Raw genomic sequence first — 17,524 nt, forward strand, 5'->3', positions numbered from 1 at the left:
ACTATCTTTTGTCGAGATGCTTACTATGTTAAGTATGTGCAGAGGTGTAAATTCGCTTGAAATCATTTTACGTAGACAGGTAATGAGAAGAAAAATGTTATCAACCAGGAAATATTTATGAATTTATTATTTTAATTAAGAGAATTGAATTTCACAGCCTTGGAGTGATTGGTTTGATTATTACATATTTTTGAACAAGAACAGGCACAATGGGGAAAAGACTCAAAGACTTCCAAGAATGGAACCCAAATTTTGAGTAGGGAAAAAGTTGAGAGCCCCAATCAGGTCAAGAGTGGTGCCGAAGGAAAAAAACTTGGTTCGAGAGATCCTCTCAATGGTACAGGAAACACAGGTGATGGCAAAGAAGGTGCCAAGGTGAGGTGTGGAGGGGACAATTAAGTAAAAAAGGCTGAATAAAAAGAAATTCCAGCGAGTGTTTTTAATGGATAGTTGAAGCAATCTTTTGCACAAAACAAACGCAAGTTGATTTCTCATACGAAAAAAGGCGTCGAATACCGTAAGAATGAATAAGGTAAATAAATAAGATTAGAATTAAGGTGATCTCCTTCATGTAAAGTGTTCAACTAGCTTAAATGAAAATCTTTCATTGCTTAAGACAATTTGTTATCTTGACGTCAAGTTCTGACTAAAGCTGTATAACCACACTTCATTTGAAGGGCGCTGCCAACACCGTGAAACCGGTTGAACCAGAGAATGGAGTCACCGTAATCTTCCACGTCGTGTTGTCGTCTAACTTAAATATGGAAGAAGAACACATGCATATTCGAGCAGAAGGAGAAGATTTGGGAGACTTTGAGTTAAACTGTGTTGAAATGAAATTAGTAAGGTTAGTTTGTTTTTGTTAATATAGGTGGGTAAACTCCACAAATTTTGCAAGCTTGATATTAGCAAAGTACACTTACATGAAATTTACGTGTTTCTTCCGTGCTACAACGAGTTAACACAGGAGTAAAAGAGACTTGCAAGTTGTCAAATTAACTCTTACCTCAGCGTCCTCTAATGTAAAGAAACGCAAGGGTTCAATAGTTATCGCGGGGACTCCGCGTCAACAGATCGCGGTTCGAGTCTTGATCTGGTTGTTGCTGTGTATTCTTGTATTCTTTAATTTATCATTTATTTCATTTATTTTAATAATATGGATGTAAGTAAGTATCAATGAAATGCGCTTTTTCTCCCTCTTAATGTTTAAAATTTATATCTCCAGTTCCAAGAGTGCTGTTATGACCAATTTATATGGCTATATATAGTGAGTGAGTGAGTGAGTGTAACAATAGAATACAAACAACCTCTTCGCCCACAGCGAAGTCTGCCGAGTTTTACCCGATATTCCACGCTCTTAGCTCTTGTTTATTTAAGCATATCTTCGGGCGTTCAACGATTTCTTTGAATCGCTTAGGATATTACTCGGAATTACTACGTGATAACACTTTTTCCCGGTGCCACTTATTTTTTCTTCCGGAGTACTAAAGAAGACGATAAACATCTCACAGTCATTTCAGAAATGTCTTAAAAGGTGTGATCGGCGGATCCCGAAAACCTAGAGGAAAAATATTTTCTTTGAAAGGAGAGTATGTTACCGTTTAAATTAGCGAATTATGCCCAGTAGATCCGAAGATATATTTTTTCAGTTCTTGCTGTGACACTACAAAAGATTATAAATATCTCAAAATAATTTGACAGTGGTGTTTCCGGCATGTACTTGAAAATGAGACTTTTCCCTGCAGAAACATCCAAATAGGTTTCATCTGCACATCGTAGAAACTTTGAAGAAAATTTTTATTTATTCGAAGAGAGAGCATTTCATCATTTTTTCATTGTTATAGTTGATGTGATTATTTGTTACCATTTAATCGTTGGTTGAGTGTCAATTATTCACTACATTCTTGAATCGTCTTTCTCTTGTGGCACAGGGTACTCATAAATATGTAGGATGCGGCAGGTTTCTGTTTTGTATGCGGGACGTCTTCTGCAACACTTAACAATTGGTTCATACGTCAGCTGTGCGTTCATCGAGATATGAAGCACTTGGCAAGTTTGGAGAGCACTCAAGAAGCTAAAGTTGCTCTCGGCTACGCCTCCAGCAACTCTTACGCATCTTTCGTGCCCTCCAAACTTGCAAAGTGCTTCATATCTCGATGAACGCACAGCTGACGTATGAACCAATTGTTTTATGATATTTTCAACCCGATGGTTTAAATGTTGTAAAAGGGTTAATATTCCCTCTGCTACGCTTCAGCGCGTTGATAATTTTGTTTCAGGAAAGCATTTCACTACACTGAGATTGGTCAAAAAACTGACAGTTGAATTCATGCGTGTAAATGAACTTTATTTTCTGATTGAATACACAATTCTCTCATCCAAAATCTTATCTTCTTTTCGTTCTTTTTGGGGAGTTCAAAACTCCATTCCCGAAAAAAAAGCAGGCAGTTCTTCCTCATCAGCTGGCTCACAACTTTCCATGTCTAGCTTAAACTTCCGCCGAGGTCTTAACCAGTTTTTTAATAGTAAAATCCCAAAGTAAAAAATCGCGGAGAAAAATTTTTCCTCAAGGGAAGCACGCTCACGCAATTGAATTTGATTAGACAAATTTATTAGCTATGTTATAATATCTTCTAGCTTTAGTTCTTTTCAAAGCTATGAAAATTGTGCTAAATCAGTAGCCATATGCAAAAAAAACTGCCTATCTTCTTAATGCTTATTTAAGACCTCCTGAAAAGAGTATAGCTTTATTGAGAAAGAAGCTTGCTTTGTCTTTACAGTTTGATGTGTGGAAATTGAGCTTTTTGGTGATCATAGTAGGAATCCCGGAGTTTTCGAACGAAATGTCTTTAAATGCGATAAATAATCAACATTTATGGAAGTCGGGGTACGATGCTGCCTCATCTGCTGTCTAAGGCGCAGCAAACGAGTTAAGAATGCATTTATGAACAGAACTCGAACATAGAATTCATAACCCTATTGTGGCCATGTACGAGGCTGTATCAATACCAGTATACTAAATTTCCTAGGGGTGACAAAGGCAAAGACAAAAAGGAGCCTAAACTCTTCCAAGGACAGTTCACTCTCACCATCGACCGAGCTCGGGAGGGAACCAAGTACAAGTATGTGATAATCAAGAAAAAGGTTGTTTTGTGGGAAGAACTGATAGAGTTTCAACCGCGTTATGGTGGAGCTATAGTCGATCGATTTCTCTCCATACCAGAAAAATACCTAGAACGTGGCGGTAAGTTATTGCTCTTATTTCGTTCAACATATTCTTAAAGGTTTGTTGTAAAATGTCTCTGACATTTGGCTAGACGAACATGGGGATTTGTAACCGATATTCCGTGAGTAGCGTTTTAAAAACAGAGTCCTAGTGGGATTATACATCAAATGGCCCAAATAATAGCCGTCAACCGTCGAAAGTGCCATTTTTTTTTACCGTTTTTACCGTTAGTCGTTAATAAAACCATCTCATATTACCCATCAAACCCATCAAATCTCTCAGTGCAATGCTTTCAAACAAACAATGTTAAGTGGAAATACATATTTACTAATTGACAAGCCTTAGCAAGTTTAATAATTTTCTAAGGAGGTAAATTACCTCGTTTTTGCTTTCCCAGAAGTTTAATCATAATGCTACATTTATTAAATTTCTATTCTAAAAAAACTGACTTTTTTGTGTAATAAACTATGAAAACTTAAATTAACACTTCATCGACTGATCACAACTAGCATTGGTTACCTAGAGCGTTCCACAGATTCTTGAGCCAAAAGCTGGTACTTACGTTCCCCAAAGTTTCCGTGATGCCTTATTTAGTTTTGGTCATCATGTCAATGGAGCAACAATAAATGATCCCAGGCAATGCTCATTAAACCCACAAAAGAAGACTGTCTGGCTTAACTATATCCCTTCATGTAGAAAACACATATTTTCTTAGCAGTTATCTTAAATCAGTGAATTCCATACCTAAAATATAACTATTACACTTAAACCTTACAATTTTAGAATTAAATATTACTCTACTATTTCGAAATAAAATCCATTTCCCCTCAAGCAATTTCTCAGCAATTAAAAATGTACATTCAAAATTAGCCCCTGCTATTTCCAACTGTCTTCAACTTACCAATATTGCATTAAATTAGAGAAAATAACTAAACTAGCAATTACCTGAATGAGTTGGCTTTTAGGGCCCTCCTATCAAAACCGTTATCATACAACTTGAATGTAGGCATGGTTTGACTGTGCTCAAAAACACGCGCCGGCAACACAGCGGTCAAACGCAGGGCATGGGTTGGGGATCAATTTTGGGCGGCCGCGTTCCAATTTCTCGTGGAAATTTTAAAAGGAAAAAGGCAAACTACTGTCGCGCAAGAAATGCGAAAAATTGAAATTTTCGTCGAAATCTGTTGAAGGAAGCCAAGATAGGGAAAAGGAAAACTTGACACTTTTCGAGCACAAAGCTTATCCTTATACGGGTATTCTGTTGATTTACCGTAAAAAGTTGGTGTTTTGAAGGACCCGACTCTGACCGCAAAGTTTGGCCAGTGTGTTGCTGTACCCTGCTCTATGGTAGCCTGAAAAACCTGCTCAAAACTTGAAAAAGTGGGTTCATATTGTTTAAAATATTGAGAGTACGCGAGGAGCGTCGATACACACCTCTACAACCTGTTGCAAGCCTTCCGCCAGATGCTCGTCAAAATTGTATTTTATTTGGACAAACGAATTGGGTGCATGGTTACGTTGGGAACTTTCTTTTTTCCCTAAGGGCTTATTATAATAACGCTGACGGTGCTGTATGTATGCTAATGTGTGATTTTCATTGCTAACCTACGAGAAAGCACATTCTACCCATTTAATAGGTCCACTGCTGAACAAAGCAAGTTAGGATATAATAATGGTCCCAATGTTTTGAAGCTTGAGAAGAATAGCTTTCTCGCAGGCAATAACACCACGGTTTCTAACTGATGCGCAATATTTTCTATTACAGGAAAACTTAAATTTCAGCGGCTTTAGATTAATTAGAATTTTCCAGATACTTCAAACTTCTGCATAAACTGCGCAAAGGGAGATTCTACAGAAATGAATTTACGCAGACTAGCTTACCATCAAACATGAAAAATTCTAAGGATTAGCGAATCCAGTGAAATATACATTGACAACAACCTGTTGGTCGTTTAAAATTCTATCGCCTTTGACCTATTATAGATGAATGTGAAAATTTTCCCCCTTTTTTTTTTACGGTTTAGCAACATGGCACCAATTCGACGGAGTAAGTTACATTTACACTGATAAGGGCTGGTGGGACACCTTTAAAGGATGGTTTCAGTCTGACCAAACAACGCAAAATCGCACAACTGCACTTCTAGCCTACTTACCAAAGTGGAGAGGCTTTATTTTTGGTAAGTGCGAGGAAAAAATGAAAGCAACAGAAGCGATTGTGGAGTTGGACAAAGTCGTAGACTGTCTTACTAACGTTTGGATTCAGTTTTCACGCAGAAAACCTGAGAGAAGGAAACCACCAGATTTCAATATTGACAAGGTAAAATGTATAAAGAAAATATAATGAGTGGTCATTATTCTCTCAGACGAACCGTTGGCATCCAAAACTTCTACATGTAAACCTGTGATCTCTTAAATTAAAACCTTAAAAACATCTTCAAGGGTCAGGTGGACGAATTTGTCTGACATTTCAAAACAAAATATTCATTGAACCAGCGTTAAATGAATGGAAAGGGCGATATCGTTATTTGCATGCTGGCTTTTTGTATCGTAAACAAGATACTCAGATAGTGACGCTGTGCAAACTGATGCATATTTTCCTTTTTTCAGGTTTTAATGGACCACTTGGAGCCAAAAATAAAGGAAAATGCCGCTATAACAGCCCAGAGTGACGTGCGAGTAGAAGCTCGAGCTTCAGCACTGGTGTCGTCCCTAGCGATCGTTCTGATCTGCAAACGGTACAAAATAGCGCTTCGTAGGGAACTTCTGTTGCCACTTTTGAGATGTTTGTCGCTTACAGCAGATCCAGCAAGGCAAAAGTGCACGATTTACGAAGCAGTTCTGGAAAATTTCAGTAAAGGACTGAGAGAGTAAGTGGTTACACGCTAAAACAACAGCAACGGCTATTATTACAGCAGTATTAACCGCCAAAACATCATAAATTCGATGATAACATATAACGGTAAAAAAAAAAAAAAAAAAAGAAAACAAAACAACTAATGAGAATAAGGATCTAAAACTTTTAGTGAAAGTAACTGGTTTTTTATTTAGGACTGGTTGTTTCATCAGGAAAGTATAACACTCTGCTCCTCTGGATCTCTAATGAGAGGAGTCGATAGACATAGGTCTGTTTAGTGGAGGGGTGGGTTTTAAAGGATGAGAATTTTATATGTCAGTAATATAGTGAAGGTTCTATGATCTTTTTAATGGTTCTGTATAAAAAAAGATAGGGCTCGTTTTCATTAAAAAAGACAAAGAAGGATATTCTTTACTTCTGAATATTAAATTACCAACTAATAGGGGAAAGGGGCTTTTACAAAAGTTTAAATTTTGATCTTTTCTGACACTATTTAGTTTGACTGATGAGATCATGTGCACTATGTCATTTCGGAACTGTATGCTTTATTTCACGGTATATACTATATACGTTAAAAGTGGACGATGAGACTCAACGGCTTTTTGGGTACACATCGAAATGATAAGCACAATTAGTTGCACATGGTCAATGAAAGGCACCATCCACGCTTTCGTGGATTATCATAAAGAAAGATTTTCCATAAATAATGGATAAATTAAAGCACTGATTATGTAACTGTACGAAGATTTCCCTTAAAACCTTTGGTCTCATCGTTCTTGGATCGTAATTTTGAAGGATAAACAATTTTTGCAATCGCTTGTATGGTCTTTGACTATTTCGTTCTGTTGTAGACGCGCTGCTAAAGGGATTGAGGAACTGTGTAACCAAATTATGGCGGAATATTGGAAATCAGAAGCTTACACGTGGCTATTTGCTGTACCACTGTTACATTTCTTGAGGGGAGATTCTAAGCCATTTGAAGAACCTGTTATTGAAGGATCGTGCCACAAACTTGATTGGTTTGGGGCTCAGGGACTGAAAATAAAAGAATTTCAAAGATCGGCTGAAAACTTGTAAGTAAAGGCAATTGGAAGTTGAATCAGAAACTGTCGCGACAGTTTTAACTGCTTTTATTCGTACGTCATAGCATCTCGGTTCATTCGTCGCCATTGACACATAAGCATTTGCCCCATAATTTGGCAGAGAATATTCTTTCGTTTGCTTTTTTTCTTTATAAAACTTGAATTATTAATTTGCGGACCCCCATGCTGTAGAAGATTAGTAAAAGCGAAAGTATATTAAAGTCAGTCTAAGAGTGTGCCAGGGAAAGCTTGTTGATGTGTGGTAGGTTTTTGTTGGAAATTCTAAGATACCTCTCTACGCTGAGGGTTGGACCTATCAGCGAATATTGGTTGTTGTCCCTTTCTCGAGGGAGGGCTTAACGTCCTGCCTACTACCATTCTAAACATATTTCAGATGCATTTTTTAATAAACTGCCTATCAGTATTCAAAGAGAGACCATGTTGCAAAACTATCTTAGAAAAAATATCACGCTCGACCTTTATAGTTTCACCATGTTTTTATCGTAGAAATTTGCCAGAACTAATGTCTAGACTTGGTTCAGCCTTTGAAGTCGATCTTCTGTTAAAAAGGACCTTTCTCCGTGCCATTCCTGTTGGGGAACTAAACAAAGTTGTTGCTTCAAAATTGTTCCAAATTTTCGACATTTTAGCGGCCCTAGTAACTTGCTGTTCCCATGAATACTTGACATCAGCCAAGGTAAGAAACTGTTTGGAAAGGGTCAATAAAGTATTATTTCATAATTCGAGAATATTCTTTTGATACTGTATTTGCTCATCAGTTTTAGCAATGTACTATGATAGGCACTTAATCGTGCGGAAGGTAATAAAATCGATTGCCTAATGTAGAGATGTTAACATGTAGTTGTTTTCGTTTTGCAGTGGGCAGGTGTTTTTCAGTGTGTAAGACTGATGATTATTCAGTATAACTGGGAAAAAGAATCAATTTGGTATGTTGCAACTACAATAAGACCTCAATTTCCTTATAGCCTATCGACCCTGGTGTACTGCCAAATAAATTCGTCGAACCTTAAACCATGTTTATATTTTAAAAAATACTGAAGTTTGGGGGTGCTGGTCATAGCATGGTTGTTAGTCGGATTGGGGAATGGAGGAATGATTGGGCCAAAAAAAATGTGTTTTTGAACTAGTCGAACAAAAAAGTGAAAGGTTCTTTTGGGATAAAAATTCCGAAGTGGAGAAGGACAAATCTGAAGCAAAAAAAAAAAAAGGTTTTTAAACGTAGGTTTCCTTATGTTTACTAGTGGTTTTTTATTTTCCGGGGGTGACGATATCTAATGCATTTCACGACGTACGAGAAGCTGAAGAATCTATTTATTCCACAGCACTGACCTTAAAGAGGTTGAGTTTACAGTTTCATTGTGTCTACAACTGGTTGAAGTCTTCCTAAAAAAGTTGAGCATTTGGGATCAAGTTGATCTGATCTGTCATACAATCAAGCTGCTTTTTACATGTATTAGAGAGCAGCGACGGGAATTTGAAGATAAGCCTGACCGAGAAAAGGGCCAGTTAAACGAGAGAAAAACTATTGATAGGCTACTAAGGAACCTGAGAGACAGCTTGTCAAGTGATCTCTCTCATACCATGTCTCATCATCACAAGAGTGAACTTCTAGCCAGAGAACTTACGGTATGAAGCAAATAAGATTAATATAATGACGTGTCCTTACGTGTAGCTGAATTAAGTTATCAGTACGTTTATGACTAAAGTTTGTTTCAGATTGCGTGGTTATCTTTTTGAAAAGACCCTTTAATGGATCATTTCAGGCATGTTTTGATTCACTGATTCGCTAGCTATTCTCTTCAAAATGTTTGTCTCATTCATGTTTCAGTTATGGAGCAAGTTGCTTAGGGTTACAGATGAAATTCAAGGATTTACTGCTTACAGGACGTTTTTGATAAATGAGCTGCTAAGTCGAGCAAGAAAGGTAAGATGGAAACGATTTGAGTAACGATTTGTAAAAAGTAACAGCATATTTATCCGCTTAAGGAGGAGAGAACAACCATTAGGCTCACTGCTAACGCTAAGTGCAATTCAATAGACTGCTGGTGAGTTTTTTGTCGGTGGTTAGCCCTTGATGTTGGATATGTAGAAGTCAATCTGATTCCTCTGCTTCCCACGCCCGCGACATGTGTGTAACATTTGACGACTGAGCTCAAAGTTTAGCTCAATTGTCGCCTCCCACACATAATGCTTCCAACGTTCATAATTACTAATCCTAGCGGCATTCGCTTTGCTTGTCACTCTCGAACTACCACCTCAAGTTCTGTGTGGCATTCTACCGCGAAATCAGAAATGACTGGGGTTGAAATTTCCAAGCGGAACCCAATCCCAGTCTTGTTACATTATTCACCTCCTTTCCTTTTGTAATGGGTTTTCTTTATTTTTTTTTCAGTTGGAAGGGGCGTATTTGGTTGAAATTTTTTGTGAAGTAAAAATGGATGGATATGAAAGAGCTGTTGGAGAATCTTTTTCTAACCTTGCCTTTGAAGCAGTGGAAAAGATTATTAGCGTAAGTTGCAAATGACTCGACTAGATAGTGTCTTCTGTGGTGTACTGAAAGCGCGGTTTATCAAGGTCAAAAAGTAGACCATAACTGATTGCTCTAAGAGCACATAATTTAAGGATGGCCTAACTTTTTCACATGTGCTTTTTTGACCCCTTGTTTCAGTCCTTAATTCTATCGAGACTGTTGATTATTTGTTAGCGGCTACTACTCGAGGAATTCAAACAGGAAAAACCTAATTTTGATATGCAAAGAGAAACACACTACTAAGAAGTTTGAAACTTTCTATAGATTAGGACAATAAGGAATTGTAGGTGTAGTGGACAGTCTAAAATTCAACTTTTAGTCTCTCTTAAAGAATATTGCGATACCTGATTATAGACGCGATAATAATTTATTGAACATTCTATTTTAAAATATTTAGGGTAAATATTTGACTGAGGTTTAGTGATTTCGCACTTGACATCGATGAATATTCTTTTCTTTTCGTTTTTTATGTAGTCAGCAAGAAGAGGAGACGACATACGTATTTTTAACCACCTGTCAAATTCAAAAGCAGAAAAGTCCGGCCAGCTTTTGTCCCTGTTTCTGACAAAGTCGTGGCCAAAAGATGGAGAGCAATCAGACACACGTGAATTGGACCCTATAAGGGTGGAATTTCTTCTCACCTGGAAGCCAATGACTGGATACCTCAAGTTCACCAGTAATCCTCAAGTTTTGGGTAAAGTGTTTTCCATAAAATTTTATTGATAAGGGCGAAACGCTTGTTATTACGGAGATAAATATTTCTCAACTTTGTCAAATTTTAGGAATTTAATACTTTGTGGCCTTATTGATTGTAAGAAATTTTAATTATTTCTGTGTTGCAGGAGATGAGTCTGGAAGGGGTGGTATACTTTCGGATGATTGTAAGGAGACCTTGTTTTTGGCCAAATCCTTATTAGATGCTCTTGTGAGAGTCATATCAGATGGCTCAGTAACATTTCAAGTGTTGCTCCTTCTTCAAAGGCACAAGGAAACGTTTTTGGAGCTCTTGAAGACGGGTGCTGCAGAGATCAAAGAACTTAGCCTGGATCACCGATTAGAAGAAATCCAGGAATTTTTGGAAGTGAAAAAAAATTTGGGCACATTTATTGGAATGTGTGATGTGATTCAGCCAGGTGAGAGATTTTGAGACATCCATTTTTCCCCCGTTTGTTTTGTTCACCACATGTTTGTCTTCAACCTTAGCGTCAAGGAGGTCCTCCTTAGATCTGTTTTGGCATTTTTATCAAGAGGATAGCGGACTTGAAAAAAAGAAAAACAAGGAAAGGCTTCCAGTGGATGATTCACGCCCTGATCATGGGTTAGTTTGTGACTTTAGAGTTGTCCGTCCTATTATTGAAAGTAATATTTTTTCCGCAGTCGATTCAACCAACCTCAGGAATAAAGTGCCTCAGGATGTTTCATCTTTCCAGATTCGAGGCTTATGCAAACGGGAAGACGACGACCAAATCGAAGTCACCTTCTTTAAACTTCCTCCGGCCTTAAAGGAGGTACTTTCCACGCTTGGAAGAGTTCAAGAAAGCTTAACTTTCCAAGCCCTTTGGAAAAAATATGGGAATAAGGCGCAAAGAGCCAGGGAAAATGATGATACACGCAAAAGACAGCTCAGTATTTGTGATGTTGTTGATAATGTTTGGAAACCAGCTATTACAAGCTGGACCCAAAATGTTGCTAGTGTCAAGGATGGCACAATTTCTCTTGGAGATGTTGACAGGCTATTTGACAGCTACAAAAACCGCGAAAAGGAACTCGAGGGAGAGTTATTCTGCATGTTTAAAGTGAACGCCGGCCAAACTGTCAGCAACGCCAGAGAACTAAAGAAAACTGTCGAAGAGCGACTTGCTCAAATTCAACGTTACCAACATCTTCATCAGTACTCCAGTGCAGCTGACACCGTTTGGGAGTTTAAGGAGGCAATGGGTTTTACCGGGGACTTCAAAGTTATCGAAGATCTACGTAATCAGGTCTCGTAGTCCTTATTGAGTTTTGACGATACTGAGTAAGTTTGGAAAGTAAACACAAGTATTTGTTTTAAAATGGGATGTGGTTATTCATCGTGGTGAATACATTTGTAGTGAATTATGTGCATTTGTCTCACGGTGTGAGCACTCCCGATGTGGACCAGGAAGTCTTTTTCAGGTGCTAGATTTGCCAGTCTTAAAGCTGCTGAAGAAGACCCGAGTATGAAGTCGAAATGTCGCAAACCACATCGGAAGTGACTACATCGTGATGAAAAGGACTGTGCTTGACCAGAAACGAGTTCTTTCTGTCCATTTTAACCAAAATTAAGGACACTTCGTTTAACTGTTGTCAAGGCTTTAAGTTTGATTCAAGGGAATCATTTCGGAGAACCTGTAACACGGACAAATGCTTTGGAAAGAAAAACTATTGGCTGCAAACGATAAGTACACCTCACTTAAATATGTGGTAAAAACTTGTTTAATTTTCCAATATTTTGGTTTGTAGCTATCAGAAGAGTTCAAGCAGAAGCCCTTAACCAGCGTCGGGGAAAGCTTTTCAAAGGCCGGTCAAGCTCTTCAATGTTTGGATGTTGATAAGGCTCGGTGCTTCAAAGCAGTGGTAGACAGTAGACGGCTGGTGGAGTGGCTACGTTCTACCATCAAATGTAAGTTGGGGCAGGTGGTCGAACGGATGTACAGTAATGAACGAAAACACTAACCTTATCGCTATTAACCTCCCTGATCTCCAGGTTGTTCCCCTGATTTTGTTAGCTTGCCTCACCACAAAAGTAATTAACACTTTTTCACCCGCGCTGCATGATTGGCTTGCTCTAAGGTGATTAGAGGAATTATATTCACTTCCGACCACCCAAAAAGAAAGCTGCAGTTTCTGCAAGAGGAAATGTTATAAGTAATCGAGGCGACCATGTCAAGAACACAAATATGGTAAACAACTGATCTAAGCGTATTTAGCAGTGAATAAATAGGGTAAGTTTCTAAAGAAACTGTGGTGATGCGTTGGTGGGATTGAATAACAAGTTAATTTGGTTTCATCATCTGAGTTGATGATATAAATTAGCCCCCGTAAAGAGTTTCAAAGCTGACATTTCGAGTGTTACCCTTCGTCAGAGCAAATGACGAAAGCCTAACACTCGAAACGTCAGCTTTGAAACTCTTAACGGCGGTAAATTTACGTTATCTTCTCAGTTGATTAAAACCAAATTATCTTATTCAGCTGTAACTTTGTTTATCGTTCCAATTTCAAATTTTAAGGTGAAATTTACATAAAACATGCCTTATTATGAAAACCGAAATATTTAAATAAAACATGCCTTTTAACGAAAACTGAATAGCACACAGTACATTTACAATAAGCAAAATGAAAGAAGCAATTGTTTTGCTACATAATTTCAACGAAAAGACGAAGTTCTCAAAAATTGAAGAAACGGGAGGGAAACAACTAAAGCAGTGCCTGTAAGGGTTCTATTTATCTGCTATAAGGTTTGACGGAACTCTTCTATAATACGAAGTTTCTTTCCGCTATCCGGGCAGCACTTCCTCGCGCGCATGCATTGCGCGGTGCGCGAAATTTTAATCTTTCCGCGCGTCGGACAAAGGTAAAGTAATTTTTTTGGTTTGCAATTCATTCAGCTGCTATGGTGGATATTACAATAATTACTCGCATCGGTGTTTCTCTATAGAAATAAAAATGAACGCCTTTAAGTGTCTTTTGTTTAACAGCCACCCAAGAGCTAAAGGTTCTTGTTGACCTGGCCTTGATCTCTGCTGGTGAAAGCGATATGGAAACTGATCGTATATCCAGTCTGCATACCAGCTGCCTAGGTTTTGCTCCTCTGATATTTGACGTCAAAGAGAGTGAAGAACAAAAAGTGAGCTTTGATCAACTGATGAACGCCTGTGATCCTGTATGGAAAGCAGTCGAGACGGATCAGATGTTACCCAAAAAACTGGTAAAAAATATCGGGATTTCTTGAATGATTTGAATGCTTTGTATCAAAGCTTCTTGTGTGCCTTTACGTCTTTTAACTTTTTCTGATCATGTTTCACCAAATCTGGAATACCTTTATCTACTTTACAGTCATGAAATCGAGTGTTTTTGTAATTTTTATCCGTATTGTCCATTGCTTTGAACTAATTGTCATGACAACAGCAAACAAAAGGTACCAAATACTTGATTGATCCACGACTTCTATGTTTCTCGTAGTACGACACTAGCAGACATCTGGAGTGGCTAATAACTGTTAAAGAGTCTCATGGCTCGGTTGCTATGACGTCATTAGTGCAGGCTAAGACGATCAACTCCAGTGGTGTATATCTTGTGGGCCATTTGGATAACGAAAAGGGTCTGTCACCAGAACAAGGAAAACGATTTTCATTCAAAGATGTTATCCGACTGACGGTTCCCCTTAAAGATCGAAGTGAAAAGGAACAGAGAAAAACTTATTCTATTGACGAACTAAAGGATTTGCAGAGTAAACTAATGTTGATCGCAGGAAAGGCTGAAAAAGGGAAGGGTGATGTGGAGCAGTTCGTTAGGGTAATGAAAATACAATAATTATGTGGACAGTTATCCGTTGAAGTTGTTGTCTAATACTGACAAACTAAAATATTTCTATCGAATTATAGAATCTTGAAGGTGTCATGCGTTTAGCAACTGCATACATCGACCTCTTTGAATCTGGTTACATTCATCGTATGAATTGGAGCCAAGAATATCACTGTAGCAAAGATCAAGTTGCGGGCGAGTCTATCGCGGAGGAATTGAATGAGGAAAGCTCCCTCATGGAAACGTGTTACAAGAATTGGAAGAAGAGGGTCAGTGATGCAAGGAAGGAGTATAGAGAATTGAACTTCTTCACCACGCAGCAATTGATGACACTGAGAAAAGAAATCGCCACAGTTTGCCACAGTAACAACCTCGCTATGAGCAACATTCAAGTACTCACTTTGCTGGAAAGTGTTCGTCCCAGTTTGACCAGCGAACAGTTAAAATTAGCAATAGAGCGTGCTTTTAAGGCCACAAAATTACTCGAGAACGCCAGAGGAGCAGCGGAGCTACCTTCGTTCACTCACGTTCCTTCAGACGACGAAATGGTGACTCGTAGGACAATGTTTGACAACAACAACTACGTAGGCACGAGTTCCTCAACAGCAACCAGCACGTGTCAAGTACAAACTGCATCTGTCAAGAAACCGAAGCCAAAGGAAACATCGAAGATTCAAAGTTTCTTGAATGCAGCTGCAGATGATGGTTATTCGGAGCAGATTGCGTTAGCTGCTTTGGCGAGGCTAGGTGTTGATGCAGAAGAAGACGACTTACTGTTGTGGTGTCTAGAAGAAGCCGATGAGGCTGACATCGAGGCTCTTTACGAAGATGCGAAGCAAAATCCTATGATTGCCCGAGAAATCTTTCCAGAGGTGGTGGAGTCTATTGATCAGGATGTGCCAGCAGATAATTTCTGGTATGTTAGTAATACCCACCAAAATTAACTTTGGCGCAACAAGCAACGTCATTGTAGATTAATTATAAAATATTTAATTACAATCACTTGAATATGTTAACGTTGAAGAGAAAGAGCTAATGTCACTGCTTTGCGTAGGATGCTTCCTTTCGATATAAAAAAGGAATAGTTAAACTTGCGTGGTGACTGTGTCAACTTGATGGTTTTCGAGATAAGATATGAAAGAAACCATCAAAAACTGAGATTGTTTATTTTTTCTTTTGCTTCAGCGAAAACGAGACCGACTCAGACCAGGTATTGGAGATGTCGTTCATGCCTGCTGAAACCTTTTTTGCAGAGCACGCGGTTAGCAAAGACGAAGATAACGAAACAGAGATCAGTCAATATCTTACACTCGCTCAGCTTGGAAACATTCTGAGAGAACTGTCAGTTCTAGGTAAAACACTGACTTGTGTTCATGGAAGACTGCCAAAAACTGCTGCTGAGGTTTATGAAAAATCTATAGCTACGATATCAAAATTATCTCTATTTGCTAAACCATGAATATGATATTAATGTCACATTTCAGGAATTGGAGCGACAGCTCGCACCTTTCCAGCATTCTTAAAAAGTGGACGACCCAACCTCATGCTTGTTCCTAAAGGTAAGTGTAACAGGAACCCAGGGAGCACCTAATCAGATCGGTACAATGTTTTGAAGTTCCAATAACTAAAATCATTTTGGTCTTGTTGCCATGTATTCCCCATCCTGCGTACTTTACATGACAGTATGTTTTCTATTCTATGATTTGCTCTTTGTCCTACCCATTTTGTTGTAGATGACATTCTTGCTACAGTCCTCGCCCTTTATATGCATGACAAAAAGCAGCCTTTGCCAAGCCACGAAGAGGTGCTCCTTTGCACTCCTGGCACCACCACAGAAGAGGTACAGTATACATTTTGGAAGAATTTTCCTAATATATTGTCATATTTTCATACCGTTAATAGTAAAATGATTCGAGGAGCGTAGTTTCTCAAAACACCACATCTCGATTCTCATATCCAGCAGATTGTGGAAGGTAGGGAAATTTTCCGCATATGAGTTGAGTAGCTAAACCATTAAAATTTGTGTCCTTTTATCTGTTTTTCCTTTAACGTAGATCGAGTTGCTATGGAGACGTGCAATAGGGGACATGGAGGGCCGCTTTTATTGTCTCGCACACGCAGATGTGTTGGATTTTTCAGTCAGTAAGCAAGCAATGGAAATGCTTAGTGTAGTGACACGGGGACTTGCTGGCCAGGCTGGAGAACGTGAGTTTGACTTTTAAGTGAAATGATATGTTTTTCATCGGAAGGTCAAGTTTATGGGTGTGAATGGTCGGTGGTTTCTGTTACTTCTTAGATTATGGCCTGGTGGTAATCTGCAGTAGCGAGAATGAAGATCGTGCCAACGTAGTAGCAGCTCTTGATCAGTATCGTGTTGCTGCTCCACCTTGTCCTTCGCCAGATGACCTGAAAAGTTACCTCAAGCATCAGTTCCAAGCACCTCCTTCACAATACGGTTACATCAGTGGTAGTAAGATTACTTGGACAACAGCTGGATCCTTAGACCCAGAAAAGTAAGTTTTCGCTGATGTTCCTAGAGATTAAGAGAGGGGGGGGCTCAATTCCGGAGATATCCCTGGAGATAGAAAATGTCTGAGAAAAAGTCATCCCTTCAATACAGGTGAAAGAGGCAAAGTTTGTAGAGATGTTTTGTTCAAACTGACTGAAGTTTCTGCTCCTAGAATGGATGATTTTAAAAAGAGAAACTCTGTTGTGTGGTCCAAGCGGTATGGTTCGAAATAGCGGGCCTCTTTTGATGAGGATTGGTGCAACTAACATGCTGATTTTTTTAGACTCTCCGTTCGAGTTATCTCATCACACCGAGGAGGTTTGGGAAAGACTCTGTTTGTTCGTCGCTTAACAGAACAATTGCCTAACCTCGTAAACAACGACATGGTTATAACAAATTTGCGGAGAAAGGACTCAAAAACATTCTTGCACGTTACCGTACCTCTACATGGGAATTCCACAGACTCGTCGATGCTTGTTGATGCACTTCTTCCGCATGCAGTGAAGGCAAATGTACCACTGTCCCGTATATTCCATCTGGACGTGTCACCTTCGGTAGGATACTAAACACATGCGAGTTGAAACTTGAATTAATATTTCCAGTAGCCAACACTTGTAAAATGTCCAACCAGTGCGTGTCTTCAGTCGCGTTAAGGGGCTAGATTAATATTATTTATGTACAAGTACTGTCAGTAAGAACTTGAACGAACCTTATTCCAAGTAAATTTCATATCTTTTAATGCAGCTAGGGAAGCACT

General features: G+C 38.8%; 1 protein-coding gene across 1 annotated transcript in view; it reads left to right on the forward strand.

The window, feature by feature from the left end:
- Positions 1 to 17,524, forward strand: part of LOC131787479 (E3 ubiquitin-protein ligase rnf213-alpha-like) — a 55,042-nt gene that overhangs the window by 4,201 nt on the left and 33,317 nt on the right. The window contains exons 4-27 of the mRNA XM_066165200.1: positions 205 to 375; positions 678 to 847; positions 3,030 to 3,244; positions 5,251 to 5,543; positions 5,834 to 6,093; positions 6,932 to 7,153; positions 7,670 to 7,859; positions 8,042 to 8,109; positions 8,506 to 8,809; positions 9,012 to 9,107; positions 9,576 to 9,692; positions 10,188 to 10,407; positions 10,556 to 10,846; positions 11,091 to 11,695; positions 12,198 to 12,357; positions 13,433 to 13,662; positions 13,917 to 14,249; positions 14,339 to 15,174; positions 15,444 to 15,610; positions 15,743 to 15,817; positions 15,992 to 16,098; positions 16,313 to 16,463; positions 16,555 to 16,771; positions 17,051 to 17,321. Coding sequence (XP_066021297.1) covers positions 205 to 375; positions 678 to 847; positions 3,030 to 3,244; positions 5,251 to 5,543; positions 5,834 to 6,093; positions 6,932 to 7,153; positions 7,670 to 7,859; positions 8,042 to 8,109; positions 8,506 to 8,809; positions 9,012 to 9,107; positions 9,576 to 9,692; positions 10,188 to 10,407; positions 10,556 to 10,846; positions 11,091 to 11,695; positions 12,198 to 12,357; positions 13,433 to 13,662; positions 13,917 to 14,249; positions 14,339 to 15,174; positions 15,444 to 15,610; positions 15,743 to 15,817; positions 15,992 to 16,098; positions 16,313 to 16,463; positions 16,555 to 16,771; positions 17,051 to 17,321 — 5,769 coding nt within the window. The remainder of the gene's footprint in view (positions 1 to 204; positions 376 to 677; positions 848 to 3,029; positions 3,245 to 5,250; positions 5,544 to 5,833; positions 6,094 to 6,931; positions 7,154 to 7,669; positions 7,860 to 8,041; positions 8,110 to 8,505; positions 8,810 to 9,011; positions 9,108 to 9,575; positions 9,693 to 10,187; positions 10,408 to 10,555; positions 10,847 to 11,090; positions 11,696 to 12,197; positions 12,358 to 13,432; positions 13,663 to 13,916; positions 14,250 to 14,338; positions 15,175 to 15,443; positions 15,611 to 15,742; positions 15,818 to 15,991; positions 16,099 to 16,312; positions 16,464 to 16,554; positions 16,772 to 17,050; positions 17,322 to 17,524) is intronic.

The sequence above is a fragment of the Pocillopora verrucosa genome, chromosome 4 (assembly GCF_036669915.1).
Source record: "Pocillopora verrucosa isolate sample1 chromosome 4, ASM3666991v2, whole genome shotgun sequence".
NCBI classification, from domain to species: Eukaryota; Metazoa; Cnidaria; class Anthozoa; order Scleractinia; family Pocilloporidae; genus Pocillopora; species Pocillopora verrucosa.